The sequence below is a fragment of the Hemibagrus wyckioides genome, linkage group LG08 (genome assembly GCF_019097595.1).
Source record: "Hemibagrus wyckioides isolate EC202008001 linkage group LG08, SWU_Hwy_1.0, whole genome shotgun sequence".
Classification (NCBI taxonomy): Eukaryota; Metazoa; Chordata; class Actinopteri; order Siluriformes; family Bagridae; genus Hemibagrus; species Hemibagrus wyckioides.
The window spans coordinates 16568381-16589545 of record NC_080717.1 but is presented as its reverse complement, the minus strand read 5'-3'; the positions used below and the strand labels follow the sequence as shown (position 1 = coordinate 16589545).

At 39.2% G+C, this 21165-nt stretch overlaps 2 protein-coding genes across 2 annotated transcripts in view; one reads left to right on the top strand and one right to left on the bottom strand.

Annotated features, from left to right (window-relative positions):
* The window catches only part of mrpl11 (mitochondrial ribosomal protein L11), a 40475-nt gene that overhangs the window by 15510 nt on the left and 3800 nt on the right, over nt 1-21165 (top strand). The window contains exons 2-3 of the mRNA XM_058396286.1: nt 885-1038; nt 17007-17102. Coding sequence (XP_058252269.1) covers nt 916-1038; nt 17007-17102 — 219 coding nt within the window. The 5' untranslated portion in view covers nt 885-915. The remainder of the gene's footprint in view (nt 1-884; nt 1039-17006; nt 17103-21165) is intronic.
* tmem265 (transmembrane protein 265) lies at nt 3366-9304 on the bottom strand. The gene is made up of 2 exons (XM_058396285.1): nt 8718-9304; nt 3366-6035 (listed from the first exon to the last, which is right to left on the bottom strand). The coding sequence occupies exon 2, from the start codon at nt 6031-6033 to the stop codon at nt 5017-5019; it is 1017 nt and encodes a 338-aa protein (XP_058252268.1). The 5' UTR covers nt 6034-6035; nt 8718-9304; the 3' UTR covers nt 3366-5016.

The following is a 21165-nucleotide window of genomic DNA, read 5'->3' as shown; positions in this document are numbered from 1 at the left end:
TATAATGGATCTGTGTGTGTGCCATATAAGAGCCCCCACATATCTGGGTTTTCTGTTGTCTTTCCATCCCTATTTCCATTCACTGCTCTTTACTTTGCAAACATATTCACCCGCACTGACTCAAGATGTGACTTGAGTTCACACATCTGGCAAAACTGGCCCAAATCCCATTTACTGACCGATATTGTTTTGTTGTTGTTTTACTGTGGCTTATATCTGTCATTATTCTGGACAGATCACATTCTTAAACTCATTCAGCCACAGACACTTCTTTGGTTCGCATACTTGGTTTCTTTTAAATATTGCTTTTAAATTTTTAGCATTCCTTTGATGCTACAGTAAGATTCTCATATGGCCTCGTTCAGCCATTTCTTTTGAGATCGCTTCAAACACTGAGTAGTTGTGATTATGTGCCGTCTAATTTTGCTTCATCACCCCAAATGTTCATGAGGGTTGTTACTTCAACATCCCACTAATGAAATCCTCCTTCGCTGTTATCCTCCATCATGCCTTCCCAGGAGCATGGAATTATGATAATGTCAAGTAGGATTGATGTAAAAGTTCCCTCACATATCCGATAATCATCAAGTTTCAGTACCACATATTGAAATGGGCTCAAGTCGGAATTGAAAATGTTAGTCTGGTTTTGTTTGTGTTTTTTTTTTTTTTGTTCGTTCACACATTCATGCAAGTAACAAATCTGTCACATTTGGAAAGAAGTCAGATTTCGGCCACGGCTATGTGAATGTAGTCTTAGGCTCCACAGCAAGCATGCCTAAGAGATGGTGTGCAACACATTGTTTTGCCTTCGGTCATGTATTGATTGAAGAACACTGAATTTTTAATGGCTTAAATTAGAACTCAGCAATTACTTTTGTGAACAGGGAGGCCAAGGTCCAGGCAAACACACAGAAGATGTCCAAAATATCCAAGGCAGCGAAAGCAGTGAAGAAGGTGGAAGTAGGTGGTGTGATCAGAGCTATTGTTCGATCAGGACAGGCGGCTCCAGGGCCTCCCTTGGGCCCCATCCTGGGACAGGTAGGCAGAATTTTTATTTGTACATTTCATTTTTTCCCCTCCTCCTCCATTTTTCTATGCTGTCTATCTAAAAGACTGATGCTTCATATAGCGGTATACTGACACATTCTTATAGCTGTTTACACATAAAACACCTAGTTAAGTAAGAGTGTAATTGAAACTCTAATGATGCCATTAAGCTGCTGTCTGTCTTAATGACAATAACCGAGGCCTGCGTGCCTCTCTATAAAGGCACTTTTGCTTGGCCTCCAGAGTGTGCTTTCCAGCATATGGGAATCTGTTCAGCCTTGGAAATTAGATAAAATGAGTAGCAGTCAAGCGAGGCAATGCCATGTGTTTTAAACTGTGTCAAAACACGGTCAGCATCTTTGCTTGATCCCGTTCTTTGATGCTGTGACACTGTATTTTGTGTGTGTGTGTGTGTGTGTGTGTGTGCATGCACACTGGGTATGAATATGTGTATATGTGTGGTTGTAGTAAACTGTAAATAAATTGTCCACATCATCCTTTTAGCTTTAGGCACTAGCCCTTTAATCTCCCTCTCTCGCTTTTTCGGTGTTCCTCCTTTCTGTCTAACCAACCCTGACAGAGTAAACATATAGAGGTAGGCTGCATGTCGGCCTGGGAGCAAACTTAAACAAATGAGAGAAATAAAAGAAGGAGAAACAAGCAAGGAAGATGGAACTGACAAATGCAGCTGAGGTGAATAAATTATGATTCAAAGCAAAATTGCTAAGACCGGATGGAGGATAGAAACAAAAGGTAAAAGAAAACAAGGGATAAATAGCCACTACTGGTGTTTCACAAAGTGTAACCTAGCTTGGCAGCAGTACACAGAATGTCAGCAAAAATGTGCACAATGCTTTGAATGCTTAAATGGAAGGAATGGGTATTTTGCTGAAGGAATTTTTTTTTTCCGGAATAATGCTCTACAAAGAAAATATTTGCCATGGAGAATAAGGCAAAGATGAACATTTAAGAGATCGACTGCAGTTCTGTTAATCCCCCTCTGTTCATCCATCTGAAATCTATCTCCAGTCAAGTGACACACTTAAAGCAGTGCTGTTCATACATCGTAATGAAGGGAACCCCATTCCCTCAATTTTATCAGCATGTTTTGTGTTATTTCAATCCGTCCCGCAAATATTAGCCGTAAATCACACGCATGGAGCTGCATGTGAATACATAGCCTATTGACAAACAAGTCCCTTTCAAATTAATTACGTCAGTAAGAGTTATAGTTGAGAGGCAAGCAAGTAAACAGTCCATTAGTGACAACTGAAGGAGCTTGAATGAAATCTCTATCAGTCCTCCAGGCCATGACCTACTGTATCACCACCTCATAAGGCTTGTTGTTCTTGGCATTTCAGTCAGACATGCACAAGTCTGATGCCATAATTACACAAGTAATCGCTCCACTTTTTGTACTGATAATTATGATAATAGCTGTAATAAACGAGGGATTTGAAGTGAATCAGCATTTTCTGCCATTTTCTCCCCATATATTTGTTTCATGCCATTTCACATGCATTAAAATAATCTATTATGGATGCCAATGATTATGATGATGATGTGTATACACTGACAGTGTTTCCACAACAGGGAAACTTGATTAATAGAGATGACACATCTGTCTTTAAAAATGAACAAGAATGTCAATGCAAATCCCTCAGACAGTGTCCGGGGAGTCGCTGTAGCTCTTATAAAATATGAGGTCATAGAGTTGATCAGATTTCTCCGGGTCTGAGCTGTCTCATCAGTCTATATCCAGACTAATGGATAATTTGGTGTCCAACAAACATTTATTACAGTAGAGTACTAATGTTTCAGAGCCATGCTTCACACTACACATTGTAGAGTAAGTTTAGGTTTAATTGATGCTCGTAAGAAGGCACTTGATTAATGTGCTGCATTTTTGAAGTATATCTTTTATTTCTCTTATGTCGTTCCTGTTGTATTTTAAACCTCATAACATGTATGAAAACATTTATTGTATGTTCATTGTTCAGGAGCACAGTAATTTCAGAGGGCTGCCAACTTTTTTTTTTTTTTTTTTTTTTTTTTTTTTTAAATTATATGAATTAGAAGATGGCAAGCACTGATTTAAAACATCTAGCAGGAGTGTAGGATATAGCCAAGGAATTTCAGCATGAATAGTCGTAATTAAGCTAATTATCAAATTAATCACTGCAAATTTGTGTCTAACGTAACAATATGGCTTCCTCCCCTGTTGTCTGGCAGCTTATAAAACAGCACTTGATCCAACACATCCTATTAATTAGCATTTTTATTTATTTTTATATATATATATATATATATCATGCACAGACAGTTACTCATGCACCTCACTCAAGCCATGAAATCATAATGTGTGTGGGGGCAGGATTTAGGTGATTTCATTACATTTTAAAATGTACAATTTAAAAAAAGGTTAAAATAAAAGACCAAGGGAGTTGTTAATTTGTTATGGTTTTCTGTAAGGAGAACATGCCAGTGGTTTAAAGCATAAGCTGACTGAACACTCATCTGCTACATTTACAGCATCATTAAATTTAATTCATAACTTTATCCATTTAAAAAAATCAGTCCAGATATGCAGTCTTTCTGATTAAGACGCTGTCTCTTAATTGGGAGAAAATTACATTTTAGTTGACTTTAAACTGTTATAATTGTTCATTTTAAAATAGTCCCATATTTATGTATTTAGTATTGGTCTCCAATTCCATAGTGTTTTACCCGAATGTATTTATAATGAATAGCTCTATATTTATGACTGACTTCTGAATATCCATTTGTGGAATTTGCTTTCTTTGAAATCCTTACTATGCATACATAATATCCACTACTATACACACAGGCTTAGGGTTTAATTCATAACAAAACTGCCTTCTATTCATTGAATCCCGTCCTCTTGGAATCATGTGAACATCCTTCTGGAAATGTAATAATGTAAATAAAATAGTGATGTGAATGGATCAAATATCTTATATTTTTCAGTGTGTTAAGTGCCCATTGGTCTGTCACGGCCATGTTTGTTTTATGGGTCTTGCAATTATTAAGCAGTGAATGATGTTTCTGTTTCATGCATTTTCATCTTTTACATAATCAGTGCATTTAAAAAAGACTAGCTAATAACAGACTTAAAATTTTTACCATTGTTTATAAGCTCGACATGCTTTATATTTACTCAACAGAAATGTGAAAAAAGTGTATAAAAATGCATAATATTTATATTACTAAACAGTTAAAAAACATTTGTGATTCAAATTGAACATTTGTGATTTAAGATAAATTACATCTTGCATGTTTATTTCTTGCTGTTAGAAATCACAGACCTAACGGTGAAAATATGAAGAATGGATTGGCTATGGTATATGTAAGATTAGTCTCTGACATAGTTCAAAACAATGAAAAATATAACTGATTCTGTGTAATTTGGCCTAATAGGGTAGAATGTGTATGATGGGAAGCAGACTGTCATATATTAAAAATGAAAAGGAGTGCACCTTAACCAGCATAGAAAATTCCTATTAATGAAAGCAAGGATAAAGATGATGAGAGGGCTGTGTTTTGTCTTGTTTTGTTTTAATTAAAAGCACTGCATACTAACATGGTAGAAATGAATGTTGGGAACAGGCAAAAATCATCTGCATAAAAAAAAAAAAAAAATGCACAAAAAATAAAATTTTGTATTAATGTTGCTGTTTTGTTTATAAACATAAAAAGCATTCTAAGTGATTCTTTGCAGTTAAATGAATTTTTTTCAGGCATAGAAAAGGCACTGGATAGCAGAAATGACTCTCTTCATATGATGGTGAATTAAACAGGATTAAACAGAATGCAACCATCAATTAGAGAAAGTGTGCTCAGAAGAATAGTTATTACTTGGTATTTGGCCGAAATCCAGACTGAAAGGATAACTGGTGACCAAAAAGTAAGTCTGTCATTGTTGCTTATTCACAGTGGTGTTCTGTCCACCTAGAGCTCCTGTGAAATGTAGGCAGGTCCCAGGGAGCTATCAGCATGATCCAGCCTTGTATGGCTTTGGCCATGAGTGCGCAAGAGTGTGTTGTCCCGAGTGGATGAAATTGTGCCACCCTGCCCTTGCTCCACTTGCCCTGCATCCATCCCCAAGCTCTGGTTTCTCCCTCCAGCCTCACCTCCTTCTCCTTGTCCCCCAGCGCTACCGTTTCTGTGCATGTCCCAAGCTGATCTAAGCTTGACAGCCAGTGCCAGTACATTCTTCCCCACAAATACTGTGGATATCCTTGGGTCCCTATACCAGAGTACACCCACGGCCCTGAGCCCCAGTGTCATCACATTGATGGCAAACAGACTGAGCCACGGGTACACAGCTTCCCTGCGTGCTCGCCTCAGCCCTGGGAGTGCCAGCTCAGTGAGTGAAACACAGGGCAAGAGAAGCAGCAGCACGTAGCAGTAGAAGAAGACAACACCATCAACCCATAATGGGACCACTGCACCACTCTGGGCCTCCTCCCACAGGCCAGCCTGCAGGTCCAACACATCTAGAAGGTCTAGGGCCACCCAAAGGAGCCTGGCACGAACCTCCTGCTTCCTGTGTGCTGGTGTTACATGCTCAGCTCCTGTCAGTACTAGAAAGAGCGAGGGCAGCCCCACTGACAGCAGAAGAGTGAGGGTCTTGCGCGCCAATGGGTCAGCTGGCCGCCGTTCATGCCTGTAGTTCTGGCACACAAAGAAAAGCTTGAGCTCCAGCAAGGATAGGAACAGGAACCAGAGAGCGCTGGCAAAAGCACGCCGGGGCGAGCGAGCTTCAGACGCAACACCAGCTGACACAAAGCGAAGCGCCAGAAGGAAACCCAGGTCACCCAGCGCCACAGCTGTGCATGCCCATGCAGCCGGCCAAGCCCTACTCCCACGCCCCAGCATGCTCTGTTCCAGGAGATAGAGGTCAAGCACAGCCATTGTGCTCACTGTCACCAGGGTGGACAAACACACCTGGGGTGAAGGTAACATGCCTGGAGCAAAAGAAGAAACAAGGACACTGTTAGAATGCAAAGTTGTGTCAAGTATCAGGGGATATACTCAGAGGTTATAGGGTTTATATTTTTCACTATGGCTTGGCATACTGATAAGCATAAAATTAGAATATGCTGAGGAAAGAGAATATTTACATGTTGCACTTGCCATGCTTCTGCTTTAAAATTATTCACTTACATCCTGGTTGCAAGATAGACCAGATAAGCTATAACACACATATATCCAATATCTGGGCAGAGTGAGCGTTTCAGTATTAATTCCAGTAATTATTTGCTGAAACAGGCAGTCGACTCATTGTCCCTGTGGCTATGTTTATTATTTCAGCTGTTTTCGAACAGGAGCCCAGCAGTTTTGTCTGTTATCCAGAATAAAGAAACAAACTGAAGATACATGTGATCTTTTAATACACACAGATGGCATGTTATTCCCTAACAGCTAAGATGGACTGCTGGATACTTATTTATACATGAGTACAACTTTCTCCATCCCAGTATATTTGTGGATTTTTCCATAAGGTCATTCAAATACAGACTTGTCCTGTTCTTACATCATGAATGCTTTTAATCCATTTATTTTTTCTTTTCTGTCTTTGCACATCCTCAAAAGTTCTGCATCGGTTGAACAATAATTACGGTGTTGCTGCCTTATTTATTGTTAATTAATTGTATTAAAATTGAGGTCAGGTTTGCTGATAAAACTTGTTTTCTCTGTGGCTGAGCTGCCAATATGTTCTAAAGGATAGTGCTATTAAAATGGCTTTTATTTGCAGGATCAATTTTTGAAACAATAGCATTTGCACTGTGTTGCAAATACTTATAGTCCATGCACACCTCTACCAAACTATCACATGCTTGTTTATGTAATATACATTCTTTTTTTTTTAAAGCAGTAGTTCTTCCAAGGACACTGTTACTCTTCTTATTGACTTGTGTGAGGAAATGATTGCAATCTTTACAGTCAAATCGAATGTGTACATCCTCAGCTAGTTGCGCTCTATGGCTAGTTGTCTTTGTGAAGCCCACCAGGCAGCTTTGGGTGTTAGGAGCTGCAATGATCAATGGCATCCTAATATAAAAATCATTAGCATTTAAGAAATATGGTAATGGCATCGTTGTGAATACATGGTCCATGGCTGAGATTAATTAAATCTGTCCTAATGAGAAGGCTTGCACTAGATTACTATATTACATGCAATTACATATTTTATTTTTGAATAATCAGCTTGGGGCGAAAGATTGGGTATGTACACTTTTAGATTTATTACATTATATATTAATAGTATTAAGTAATATTATATTTACGTTTATTTACACAAATATATTTGTTTTCTGAAAGAAACTGAGAGAACTAAACCGAGAATCCTATTGTTGAGGGAAGGAGAGAGAGAGAGAGAGAGAGAGAGACAGAGAGACAGAGACAATGATTCATTCCCTTGGCTTTTTACAGACCTAATAAAATGTTAGTGCATGATGGTGATAGTTCATAAATAGGTCTCGGGGAATGAGTGAGGTGGTTAGTGACAGGATACAGAATGAGAGACAAAAGGCACATGAGACTGCTGAGGATGAAAACATGGAATATCAATCCACAGGAACAGACAAATTTATTCAGTCCTGGGGAACTGTGGAAATTAAATGCATTGATACATAGAATGGACAAAATGAAGGAAATGTTTAGTAAATGACCTGAAATTGTTAGTCTTCCTGGTTCATTGTGTGATGAAAAGAGAGTCTGCATTGCTGATATTTGATTAAAAGTAGACACTTTCAGCCCTGAAATGAAATGTGGGTTTCAAAACGGCTGTGTCTGAGGATTAGGGTTGGAAATGGTACGTCTGATAATCGCTGTATTATCAAATCAAATCCTGGTATGTCTGTCTGATGAGGTAGACCTTTTTTTCCCCAGACACAACTTTCAACCTGTAATTCACTTTGATATAAATATAGACATTTGGTTGAAAATTCTCCAGGCACATCAATAGTGACTAGGCTTGCAATGTGCCAATAGACAATGTGCCCTGTTTTACGGCGGGTATGAGTAATGGCGTGGAAAGTACACAGGTGATCGTGTGTCCGCAAGTGTGAGCTTGCATGCATTATTCAGGCACAGATTCCCTGTTGGCCTTCCCTTCAGTACAAAAGACTTGTCTCAGATGGACTGCTTACTACTGAGAGACTGAGGTGTTTCCACAGTTGTTGGACAGAGCCAAGTATCCATTTCAGTGACATGAACATAACAATGTCGTGTTGATTTGGCCAGGTCATATTCGCCAGCTATGTACTCGCTTAATAACATTGAACTGTTAAGCATTACAAATATAATCAGACTGCTTAAATAATATCAGTGTTATAACCTGGATGTGTGTCCATCACAGAGATCAGCAAGGATTTGGATGAACAGGTGTTTTTTTTTTGTTGTTTTTTTTTTTACAGGTCAGATTAAAATAAACACACATGCTTTTAGGTAGTTTTTCTAAGTGTACATAACTGTTATTGGCAGGTTCAGAATTTTCATTATAAACTTTAATTGTAAAGTTTGTGTGGATAATGAAGCAGCGGTTCAGGCACATGAGCTGAAGTTTGTTGCATTATTTAGAGGAGGCAGACTATTTACCAAACTAAGCATCTCAGCGTCTTGTGTATCAGTAGATTCGTATTTACCTTAAATCGACAGAATCCGATGCCGTGTTTTCAGTCGAATTCGTCCGGAATAGTTCGGTTGTTTGGCTAAAATGTCTCGGTCGCTGCGCCCCAATCTCACCACATACCGGTAAATCCAAAGAAGCCATTTAGGCTATGCGAAAGAGCTCAATAGCTACATTGTCAAACCTCAAGTCGCCTGCTATTCCGGTCAGGTTTGTGGAAAATCCGAAGATTTTCTCTTATACTGTCTTTGCCCCCCACTCACACCCCACCCCCACCCCCTCACAGTCCACGGACCTTTTCCATGAAACCGTTTTTTTCCCCTAAACCTCTCGCGAGCGCCTGTCGATTCGGTTTCAGGTTGTCGCGCGCAGTCTCACCAGCTTCACGCGCTCTTTCGGTGCTCTGTGCAGGGCTCGATTCGGAGGAAAAGTCGACGAGTAGTGCTGGAGAATCGAAATCTGCAAGCGGCTCGGATGTTAAAAGTTTAATTCTCACGATAAGCCGAGACGAGGTGTGCTTACTAGCGTGTGGAAAATAATATAATGAAGCGCGCGCATGGCTCGAGTTTATGATTGCGGCGTGTGATTTGTAGGCAGCCTACGTGCACTCGCCCCCCTCCCCTCCCCCATTCCCCCATATAGTTTCGTCTTTCTCTCCCGTTTTCACTTCTGGCCAAGCCACTCGAAATAGCAGGCGGGTATGTTTGAATTGTCAGTGTGTTAGGGGAGGGCAGTCACTAGTCAGCTGTCTTCGTTTGTTTAATTACATTGATACTAATTCAGTCATAGACACAGTAACTGCCACTGCATGAGAAACGAGAGGTCCCAGATCTTCAGTCATAAATTATTTCATATTCTAATTATTTTAGTACTCGAGATGTTGCCAAGCTCCAGCTTTCTTTTTTTTTTTTTTTTTTTTTTTTTACTACCATAGCTTAATCTTTCACTCTTTCAGGTTCCTAGCAGTTTTAGGTCCTATTTTGAACATTCATTTCTTTCATCATAGGCATATTTGATGGTGATTGACCTTCTGTTCTTTTAATTTTTGCACCAGCTAGGAAATGAACTGATAGTCAAACGTATTACCTTTTCACAGTCTCTGAATAGTGTTGAATTTATGAGAGGAGGTGATTTATTTTCAGATCTAATTTGCACAGCATCATAGAAAGAAATTGAGCATGATCTTGTTATCTGTTCCCTACCCTCTTTAAGTGCCCCGCCATGCAGGTTTTTGTCTTCTTAACATATAAATTCCAAATGATCCTGACACAGTCTCTCTCTCTCTCTCTCTCTCTCTCTTTCTCTGTGTGTGTGCGCCATTTTCTTTACCACCTCATCTTCTTGTGGTTGCAGGGGTCATTTGAGTGTGTGGTTTAATCAGACCCATGGAGAGAGAAAGGGGAGGCCAAGTCATCTTTCTTGTCACAATCATCTGTGTGCTTCACTGATTTTCACGGAGAGATTTTCTATTACCCAACTTCAATTTTTTTGGCCTGCCCCCCCTCAGTTGCACTCAAGCTTTCTGTCTTTAGTCCCAATGGGTGTCTTTGAAGGTCAGTGAGCTCTGTGGCTCTCAGCATAGGAGGAGAGAGAAAGAGAAAATGAGGGCATGAAGAAAGGGGAAGGAGGGAGTTGCAAATGTCCAGCATTGCACAGTCATCACTTTCCCTCCCTGACAGGCACAGTGAAGTTTAGAAGGACGTGAAGGATAACTCTGGAGTGCTGAGGACCTGGTTGCTGCCCAAATGTCCTCCAGCGCAAACAAGTCTCAATCCAACAGCATACTCACATACCCCATGGCCATCTGTCTCACACAGTAGCAGTGAGCTGTCACCACACACACACCTCATTTACACACAGATGGTCTACCTATGAAAATAAGGGAAGCCCAAAACAATTGCAGCTTTGATGTGTTGAGGCAGTAGTTTCTGAGTTCATGCCTGTGCTTTGTCTAAAAGGATTTGTTTCAGTGGTTGATCCGAAAGGTTTCGTTTCAGTAGTCGTTTCGTTTCGTTTCCAAGTATTTGTCAAAGAACACTTTATGTCCAGTTTATAAAATATTAGATATTTTAACATTTTTATCAAGGGTATCAAACATCCAGATGTTTTACTTCAATTTTTAATCGTGTCCTCACTAATGTACTTTTTGATTTTTATTGCATGAACCTTGTTTGCTGGGTTCCTGCTCCAAGTTTGAAGTCTTGTGTTGGAGTCAGGGAACTTAATAGTCTACAGTTAATCATCTGCATGCCACCCCGGTAGGGAGGAATGTGATAAGACAAGGGATATTGCAGTAAATGAAATTAGGAAAACAGGAATCAGGGTAATTAATTAGAGTGTTTCACATTGCACAGTTTAATTAACCCTGTCCCTGATTATACCCTGCCACCCTCTGCCAGGGCGATGAATTTCCCATAGTTACATACATAGCACAATTAATCCTCTTTCCTGCCACAAGTCCTTCATCATGCTCATGTACGTGTCCTGTTCCACACATGGTTCCTCACTCATTTTAAATGTTCCCTGTAATAAATCTTTCTGCAAGTTAAAAATGGCCATTTTTTTCTGCTTCACTCTTGCACTTTCACCCATTACTCAACTGCCATATTTGGTCATTGTACCATAAAATCCCATACTTTCCTCTGTTAGCATTTAGCCTCTAAACACTGCTCTGTTCTTCTAACTATTTCAAATACTAATTGAGCTCTCTCCTTCTCTCAGTCAGGGATATAATTAAAAAAAATCAGTGTTACCTTGAATTACTATTTACATTGTTTTTCAAGCTTTTTAAATGTGATGTTTCATGAGTGCATCAGCTCTCTCAGTTATATGGGTGTTATATGGGTATTATACACTAATCAGCCATGACATTAAAAGCAATGACAGTTGAAGTGAATAGCATTGATTCTCTCATTACTGTGGCACCTTTCAAGGGGTGGGATATATTGGGGAGCAAGTGAACAGTCAGTTCTCGATGTTAATGTGTTGGCAACAGGAAAAATGTGCAAGTGTAAGGATCTGAGTGACTTTGACAAGGGGCAAATTGTGATGGCTAGTCAGCTGGGTCAAAGCATCTCCACAAACGGCAGGTAATGTTGGGTGTTCACCTAGTGAAGAGATGGCACTAAAATGGACTATAAGAAGAATTTGTGTGGTTGATACCACCTACCTAAACAATGTTGCAGATCAAGTACACCCCTTCATGGCAGTGGTTTTCCCTAACAGCAGTGACCTCTTCCAGCAGGATAATGCGTGTTGAAAAATGGTTTGAGGAACATCTGTGGAATGTGCTGGGCAAAAAAATCTGGCATACTGACCTACAAAATCTTACAAGATTTAAAGGATCTGCTGTACATGTTCATATACAATGTGTGTCTGTGATATATTTATATAGCATTTGTATCTATACCTTTTGTTACCTTGTCTTTTTCAAAAGATATAATGTACAGTAGTAGTGAAGGGTACAGTAGATTTACTGCAGAACAGTACAACAGTAAGAAGCTGCAAAGGTATATTGCATTTAATACACTGAACCCTGTTTCTTCTGCGTTTTCCTGAATGTCTTGACCCATTAATATATCTCTGTGAGACTCACTAAAGTAGCAGGCACTGAAAACTACAAAGCTGCCTATTCTGAAGCTATCTGCTCTGTTTCTGAATATATGCACTCAGAACTATGCATTGTACATTTCAGATCACATTTATAGAAAGTGCCCTCAAAAATTCTTTCTTTCTTTTTTCAATTATTGCTAGGGGAAAAAATATAACACCAGACTGAGGAATCAATTTTAAACTGTCAACATTTTAAATGATATAATGGATTTTGAAAGTTTATTTATCTGATTTGATTTGTCATCGTCCCCTGATGCATTATTGAGTTGCTAAACTAATTTGCCTTGGGATAACCTTAAAATGACAATGGAAAACAGTTTTGATGCCAACTTGGTTGTTTTTTATTAAGTTATTCAAGTGGGTTTTTTTGTCCTTAAAGTGCCAGTTTTTCCAAAGCAGATGCTGGTTTTGAAGGATGCAGTGATGTTACCATTAGTAGAAAAAAACAAAAAACATATATAGCCCCATAAAGTAATGATCAATTGAACCTTTCAAACAATTAACCCTTTTATAAAAATGAACACTGAAACCTCGCTGCAAATTTCTCTGCATTCTTGTCAGTACTTGCATTTTGATCAGCTCTCTGTATCCTGCTCTATTCAAACTTCAGCTTGTTCAAAATTCAGCTGTAAGGATCAGTCCCTGTTCACATAGGACAGTGCTCATTAATTCTCGTGTTTATGCTTCGCAGAACTGCTCTTTGTTGAGTTAGGCTGGAATGTTTAATGTGCTCAGGGAGAAAATTTGTTTGCACTGACTGTACATTCCACCACTGATGATCATGTCATATCACACATGGAAATATACAGCCTCGTAATAACTATCCATCAATATCTGAAACATCCCGCATAGAAAATTTGTCCATCAAACAGCAGTCAACTCCAGAATTATTGGCACACTGAAAATATAAGAGCTTATATATATGAGTTTTCATTGAAGTAAATGTATTATAAGAAAACTTCATATGCCCTCATCCGGAAAGCGCATTTAGTAATTCAATTGTTCAAGAGTCTTCGCTTATAATGCATGTTGAGATTTAAAAATATGAAGCAAGGAGTCAGAATCACTGCTTATTGAGATGTCCTCTTATGGGGAATTTTCTCTTCGGCTCACTCCACAGGTTTCAGTGAGGCTTAGATCAGGGGACCAATGGTTGGATGTCATGTGTTTGATTCTATGCTCATGAAACAATTGTTTTGTTGATTTGCATATATTTTGGATTATTGTGTTAGGAGAGCTAACCACGACCCAACTGTAGCTGCTTGGCAGCAATACCCAGATTTCAATCTCTGCACAATTAATTGTGTCCATTATGACAAGTTCCCAGGCTCCCAGGTTCCATTAAAAGCTACAATCGTGAACTCCAGGTGCTGAAAGCCAGGCTTTCTTTTGAAAGGTGGTGAATAGTAAGTCAGAATAAATGTATCAGGAGTCAGTGACCCCAAAATGCTACCACATTCTGCAGATCAGTAGATATAAGCATTCTCAATCATGTCACTTATTTTATAGCCAGTACTGATAAATGAACCTCATAACAGTTTTGTCTTATTTCCGTTTCCAGTTAAAGTTCTGTGTAAAATCATGCTAATTAAACACACTTTTAAAAATATTTTTTATACATTTTTACATTTTTAATTCTGAGTTTAATCCAGCGAGACAGTTCAGTGAAAGTACATATTGCCAGACTTGTACTGAAATGACCTTTTTCTGAAAGCTCCTGTTCCACTGACCAGACAGGAGCTGAATGAAGGACACATTTACAGATATTTGGGGTCATAAGATATTATTGGCGCCCTTTATAAAATGACTCTATTATTACGATCTGCCAGATTTTAAATACTAAGACCTATAAATTTTGAGACTGCATCTCTGGTGGGCTTGGTTCTTTTGGTGTCTAGTATTTTGGTGAAGAATCAGGTTAAGCAACATTAACTTTAAAACATGAAAAATGTTGTTGTTGTTTTGTTAATAACAAGAACTGAGGGCAACAACTTGATTACTATTTTGTGCAAAACATTTTAAGCACCATTTTTTCTTCTTTTATAATAAAAGGCATAATTAGGGGGTCAAATTGTGCTGATTAGAACATTGGAGCAGAAATTAGTTATTCATTAAAGGGTTTTTTTTCCCTGCTGAGGAGACCTTGACTGAAGGAATAATATATTTAAGAGCACTTGACTATTTTTAAGGTCATTTTGAAAACATGGTTTCCAGTAAAGTGGAATGTTTATATCGCTTCTTTTGCTGTGACAGCATCTACTTTTATAAATTTTATCAGGCATGACTGAGAAGAATCATCTTTTTTTTTTTTTAAGACCTCCTGTCATAAAGGATACATTATGAGAGTCTCAAAATGATAAAGAACTTTAATATCCCTCTGAAGTATTGAGTAAGTTGTCTAGGGGAAGCTAAATGCTCCCATCAAGGTGATGTAGAGCAACCATTTTGCTCCTGACTACTCTTCTTTTATCAGTCACGGCGGGGGAAAGAAAGGATTTAATTGGACTGCTTGACATCAGGATGATTAGATCCCTAGGCTTTAGCAGGCTGGACTGTCAATTTGGCCAGAGCATCAAAGTGAAACCTCTGTGGCCTTTGTATTAAACACTTGGCATCTCTATGAACCAACACCAAGCTTTAGAAAGAGTGCCAAAGAGACTGACTCTCCTTTTCACTTAGACAGTTTTCCAATCTTATAGTGGCCACACTTATGATAATGAAACATCTAGACGTCCATTATGGCTGCCATTGCTTGACTCGATTTGACTTGGTCTTGTGCCCCTAGTATGCTCTTGCTTATATCACATCTCTAGTCTCAGTCCCCTCCAGCGACACTCACGTGCCTTTCTTATAAAACTGTCTGCAGTTTGTCTAGCAGATGATCCATTTTATAGTTAGAACTACCTTCCAGCTGCAGTGTTTTACTTTGCTTTGTAGTTAAAAGGCAGATGGAAAGACGTGGGACAGCATTAGCTTTAAATCCTAGACTTTTTACCAGAGGAAGATCTGATGAGCCTGTGCCAGAAAACACAAACTAATAGGGAAAAAAATTGTATTTAATTGCCAGCCACCCCACCCCACCCCACTTGTTTACTCAGCTCTGTTGTTTTCAGCTGAATGAGAGTTAGCTTGGATGCCAGGATGGTTCACATGAGATTGCTGTTAATAAGCAAGTCAGCAGGGAGACTGAATTCGGGCGCTTTTGTTTTGCATTTTATTAGCACAAGTTGTTTTTTCCTCTTCTTTTTTCCCCCAAATTCAAATGCAACACACCAGCCATCTGCCATGAGGAAGATTACTTGGTGCCTGCGTCCAAAAGCATTTAACTCATCCAGACCGGTAGTATTTTCTTTGAGTTGGCATGGCAACGGCAGCACTTTTGTCATATAAAAAAAATGTCCTCAAATAAATCTTTCCTTTGAAAATAGTTCTTCTTAGGTGCATTATTGTGGTCCTGTCCAAGGATATTTGTTCTTATCTGTTTGATATAGGTTTTATTAGTATTTGATTGAAAGATAAGGTCAGTGTTTTGAATCCCATTTTATGTCATATCTCGACACCACTGCATAAAGAAAACTTTAGTAATTCATTAATGTATATTGCTAAACAGGACTAAACATCCATATTAATGTTAGATTTTGAAAAAGATCAACTAAACTCGAAATGTAAATGGAACTGCAATCACCTTGCACAGCAAAGGTGCTTTGGAACCAGTGTGTATTGGGGCTAGAATTTCCAGGCTCAGGCTTTTTAATGATTGCCTGACATTTCTTGACATGTCAGGCTGACCCTAAATGATTTGGTTCAGAAATTCAGAGCCTACCTTTATCTTAAATCTGGCAGCAGGATTGAAAAGTGAGCCTTAGTCAACATGGTGCCTTTGGGAAGGTCAGCATAGCTCTCTATTTCCTGTAATTAAATTACTGACTAGTAGTGGCCTGTGAATTAGTGTCACAGAAAATGCACCCATGTTGAATAGAAGGAACGCAGGGGAAATGGCAGCCAGTGCTCACTTAATGTCAGCTGTACATTTCACTCTCTATCTGGCAGGGAGCAGTAACAAGGATCTCATTTATCACGTCTCACAGGCGTGATGACCGCCATATTCTAAAAACACTCACACACACACACATGCACACTCACTCACTCACTCACCCTTGGCTAAATGGACTCCTCCATTCTCCCACTCATGTGCTAACACAGGCATCCAAGCATGCACAGGCACTTGCAGTGCACCAATAAGTTATTGAATGATTGACACTCACCATGCTGCCTTTCTTAAAGGGTAATTGGTATTCCTAAAATGAAAGCCACCAGAAGCTGACCGTCTGAAATATTCAGTGTATCAATTTATATTGAGGGGCAGGTGACATCAGCTATATCATGACATGAATATCATATTAGATCAATACACCCAATGCATCACAATATATTTTTCATTAACTGTTAAATTATACCTTTCAGGTTACAAAAGTTATTTAACACTGAAAAGTTATATAAGGCAAGTTATTACATTCTAATCAGCTGCTTCAAATCAGAGGTTGCAGTTGCTATAAGAAAATTAATGATGCCTGCAATATATCAAGAAAGTGAATTGACTTAATTTATCTCATCAGTATCATATCATTTTTCCTGCACCTATTCAGAATTTTTTTTTACAGAGTCTTCTTTCCTGTTTTTTTTGTCATTCTAGCAAGGGATCCCAATTGGTGCGTTCTGCAAGGACTTCAATGAAAAAACCAAAGACCTCAAAGAAGGCATTCCTCTTCCCATCAAGATCAACGTCAAGGTAAAATGTGAACACTTTTTTTAATTAGCTTTTATAATTAAATTCATTCTGCATTGTGTAGCCCACTCTCCCACATGGCCCTGGGATTGTGGCAAATTATCATTATCTGTCTTGGCCCATATTCATTTATCCAATTTATATGAGTCCTTGGAGATGCTCATGTATGGTTCTAACCCACTTGTTATAAGCAGCCACTGATGCAGTATGAATGTAAAATCGTAGATTGAAGCTTGCATGGATATTATTTTCAAATGGAGTCATTGATTTGACTGGAATCAACTGCGGTGCAAAGACTTTGGAATTAGTAGCCGCCGCAATGCAATTCACATAGGTTTCACCTGGCCTGAACTTGTCTGATCTTCTTTATTATAGTATATTCGCCAAAGACACTGTTATCATTTCAGCCCCTGGAGTTAATACTGGTAATGTACTCGCTTCAGTGCTTCGTGGAGTAATGGGAGCACCCTGAATGATTTGTGTCTTGGGTGCATTAGGAGAGCCTTACCTGACTCCTCTTATTTCTCTGTCTCCTTCAATCCAGTCCTTGTGTCTCCTCCTTTTCTGCTTATATTTTTTACCAGGCAGGTAAAGTAATATAATGGGCAAAATGCACCCTGTCTCAAGCTCTAACATAAAGATGGATTCATGTGTGCTGTGCTGCATGTGGAATTAATGCCAGGGTGGCAGGCTGTGAGACTCAATACTGAAGTTGTGAAGGATTTCTTTTCATTTCTTTAGGGTTGCTCATGACAAACTTTAGGGGTCGCACGACTAACCAGAAGCTCTTAAAGCAGGTTCTGTTTTCTTTTCTTTCATTTAGCAGTGCTCCAGTTAAGCACTCTGTCTGATAGTATAAACTGCTGCTTTCTGTCTTTTTCTGAATAAATATACAATGTCTCGTAGGGAGACACTTTATGTTCTTGCAAATTTAGGCATGTGTTATCATTGAGTAATATTTGCACCATTAAACCATGGCACTGTCATCCAATCCAACCTGCATATCTGAAGAAAAGTGGAAAAAAATATATAGTTTGTTGTGAATAAGCATCTGATATTGATCTTGTTTTGCTGTGATATCAATCTGGGGCCTCTCATGACACACGCTGGAGTTTTTGATATTTTTTTCTTTAGATTTAATCCTCCTGAGATTTTTCCCTACTGATGGCTGCTGTGAATACCAAGAGGCAGGAAAAAGTCAGCTTCTGTTGTTTTTGTGGTGTACAAAGCATAAAAACACTGTGAGCAGGAGATATTTTCAGAGGAAAAGAGTGCCTACAATCACTTTTGTAGTCATGCTTTAAATGATGTTCTACTCTGGTTCCTGAGGTACACTTTATATCCTGATTTTACTGTAAAGCTAATGATCGAAGTTAGAGGGTTTAGGAAATGCACAGTCTGTCTGAAAATAAAAAAAACATGATAACCCAAGAGGGGATAAGAGTTCTGTATAGCAGACACTTTGCATATACACTATATTGCCAAAAGTATTTGCTCACCTGCCTTGACTCGCATATGAACTTAAGTGACATCCCATTCCTAATCCATAGGGTTCAATATGACGTCGGTCCACCCTTTGCAGCTATAACAGCTTCAACTCTTCTGGGAAGGCTGTCCACAAGGTTTAGGAGTGTGTTTATGGGAATTTTTGACCATTCTTCCAGAAGTGCATTTGTGAGGTCACACACTGATGTTGGACGAGAAGGCCTGGCTCTCAGTCTCCGCTCTAATTCATCCCAAAGGTGTTCTATCGGGTTGAGGTCAGGACTCTGTGCAGGCCAGTCAAGTTCATCCACACCAGACTCTGTCATCCATGTCTTTATGGACCTTGCTTTGTGCACTGGTGCACAGTCATGTTGGAAGAGGAAGGGGCCAGCTCCAAACTGTTCCCACAAAGTTGGGAGCATGGAATTGTCCAAAATGTCTTGGTATGCTGAAGCATTCAGAGTTCCTTTCACTGGAACTAAGGGGCCAAGCCCAGCTCCTGAAAAACAACCCCACACCATAATCCCCCTCCACCAAACTTTACACTTGGCACAATGCAGTCAGACAAGTACCGTTCTCCTGGCAACCGCCAAACCCAGACTCGTCCATCAGATTGCCAGATGGAGAAGCGCGATTCGTCACTCCAGAGAACGCGTCTCCACTGCTCTAGAGTCCAGTGGCGGCGTGCTTTACACCACTGCATCCGACGCTTTGCATTGCACTTGGTGACGTATGGCTTGGATGCAGCTGCTCGGCCATGGAAACCCATTCCATGAAGCTCTCTGCACACTGTTCTTGAGCTAATCTGAAGGCCACATGAAGTTTGGAGGTCTGTAGCGATTGACTCTGCAGAAAGTTGGTGACCTCTTCGCACTATGCGCCTCAGCATCCGCTGACCCCGCCCCATCAGTTTATGTGGCCTACCACTTCGTGGCTGAGTTGCTGTCGTTCCCAAACACTTCCACGTTCTTATAATACAGCTGACAGTTGACTGTGGAATATTTAGGAGCGAGGAAATTTCACGACTGGATTTGTTGCACAGGTGGCATCCTATCACAGTTCCACGCTGGAATTCACTGAGCTCCTGAGAGCGACCCATTCCTTCACAAATGTTTGTAAAAACAGTCTGCATGCCTAGGTGCTTGATTTTATACACCTGTAGCCATGGAAGTGATTGAAACACCTGATTCTGATTATTTGGATGGGTGAGCGAATACTTTTGGCAATATAGTGTATAAGCTGTTTGCAGACCATGTCTTCAGCAGCCAGATAAAAAAGATAAGACGTGAAGGAAATCCTACAAGAACAGCTGATCATTATTTAATCAAATTTAATCAATTAGAATGATTAATTTTGTCACATTACACAGTGTGTGTGTGCTCGTTTGGTCCAAAATATTACTCCATAAACAGTAGCATGAGATGTTTAGCTAGCGATTATTAGCTAGCCATGATTGAGTTAACATTGCTTCACCTGAACCAGCAGTGTGGTGATAAAATGCTCACTGTCCCCATCACACATGAAATAACACTTTCATTTTGTCTTCATGTTAAAATAAGACTAACACAGTGAAGTAGATTAAATAAATAATTTAACCACAGTATTCCTGAGATGATTTGTATGTATCTTTCAGTCTTCTTTCATCCTGCACTGCTCTTTCTTCCTCACTGGGAACACAGCCCCTCCCCGCAGCACTATTACTCTTTCACGAGTCTTTCGCTTGATGCCAATAAGTTTAATTAATTTTATCACCAAATATCTGGCATAACTATGTTTTAACTGACTAATTTTGCCAAAACAAATTTGGCGTTTTAAGTAGGATTATTTTTTTTCAATTACTTTGTGGAGAAAACTGTGACATAATTTTAATAAATGAAGGACCATTTTGAACCATTTTACCATTTGTTTCACGAATAATATGCAAGATTCATATAAAGCGACAGCTCCCTCCACCATTTCCTTCCACCTGCCAGTCCATTTCATGCACACACTCACACATAATGGCAGCCTTCCAGGCATGAGAGAGAGAGAGAGAGAGAGAGAGAGAGTGAGACAAAGAGACAGAAAGAGAGTGAGACAGAGAGAGAATATATATATATATATATATATATATATATATATATATATATATATATATATATATATATATATATATATATATATATATATGGCTTATTTCTGTAATTAAGCACAAAGAGAGAGAACAGTCTTAAATTATTTATGTCACATATAATCACCTTAATCTCCATGTTACCAAATTTCCACCATGGAAATTTTGTTTTTATTCTTTTGAAATAGACAAGAAGTCTTTATTCAGATACCAGGTTTGGTATTATCCCTTTTAAAGGATCAAAAATAAAATCAGTGTTGCTGCCTATGCCTAATATTTTAATCCCCCAAATGTACCTGCACTTGAGTGTTCCCACATGGCAAGGACTAAATTAAACTTCTTTGTCAAGGTTTTTCTTTTCTTTTCATTTGGTTAAGAGCTACTTGTTTGTGGTGGTGTTGAAAGCCCATGAGGTGTGATTCACTGAATGAATCCTGCACAAAATGCAGCACAGATTGTCACCTAGTCTGA

Excerpts from the sequence above, each read along its gene's own strand:
- tmem265 (XM_058396285.1), bottom strand. The coding sequence starts at position 6,033 with ATGTTACCTTCACCCCAGGTGTGTTTGTCCACCCTGGTGACAGTGAGC.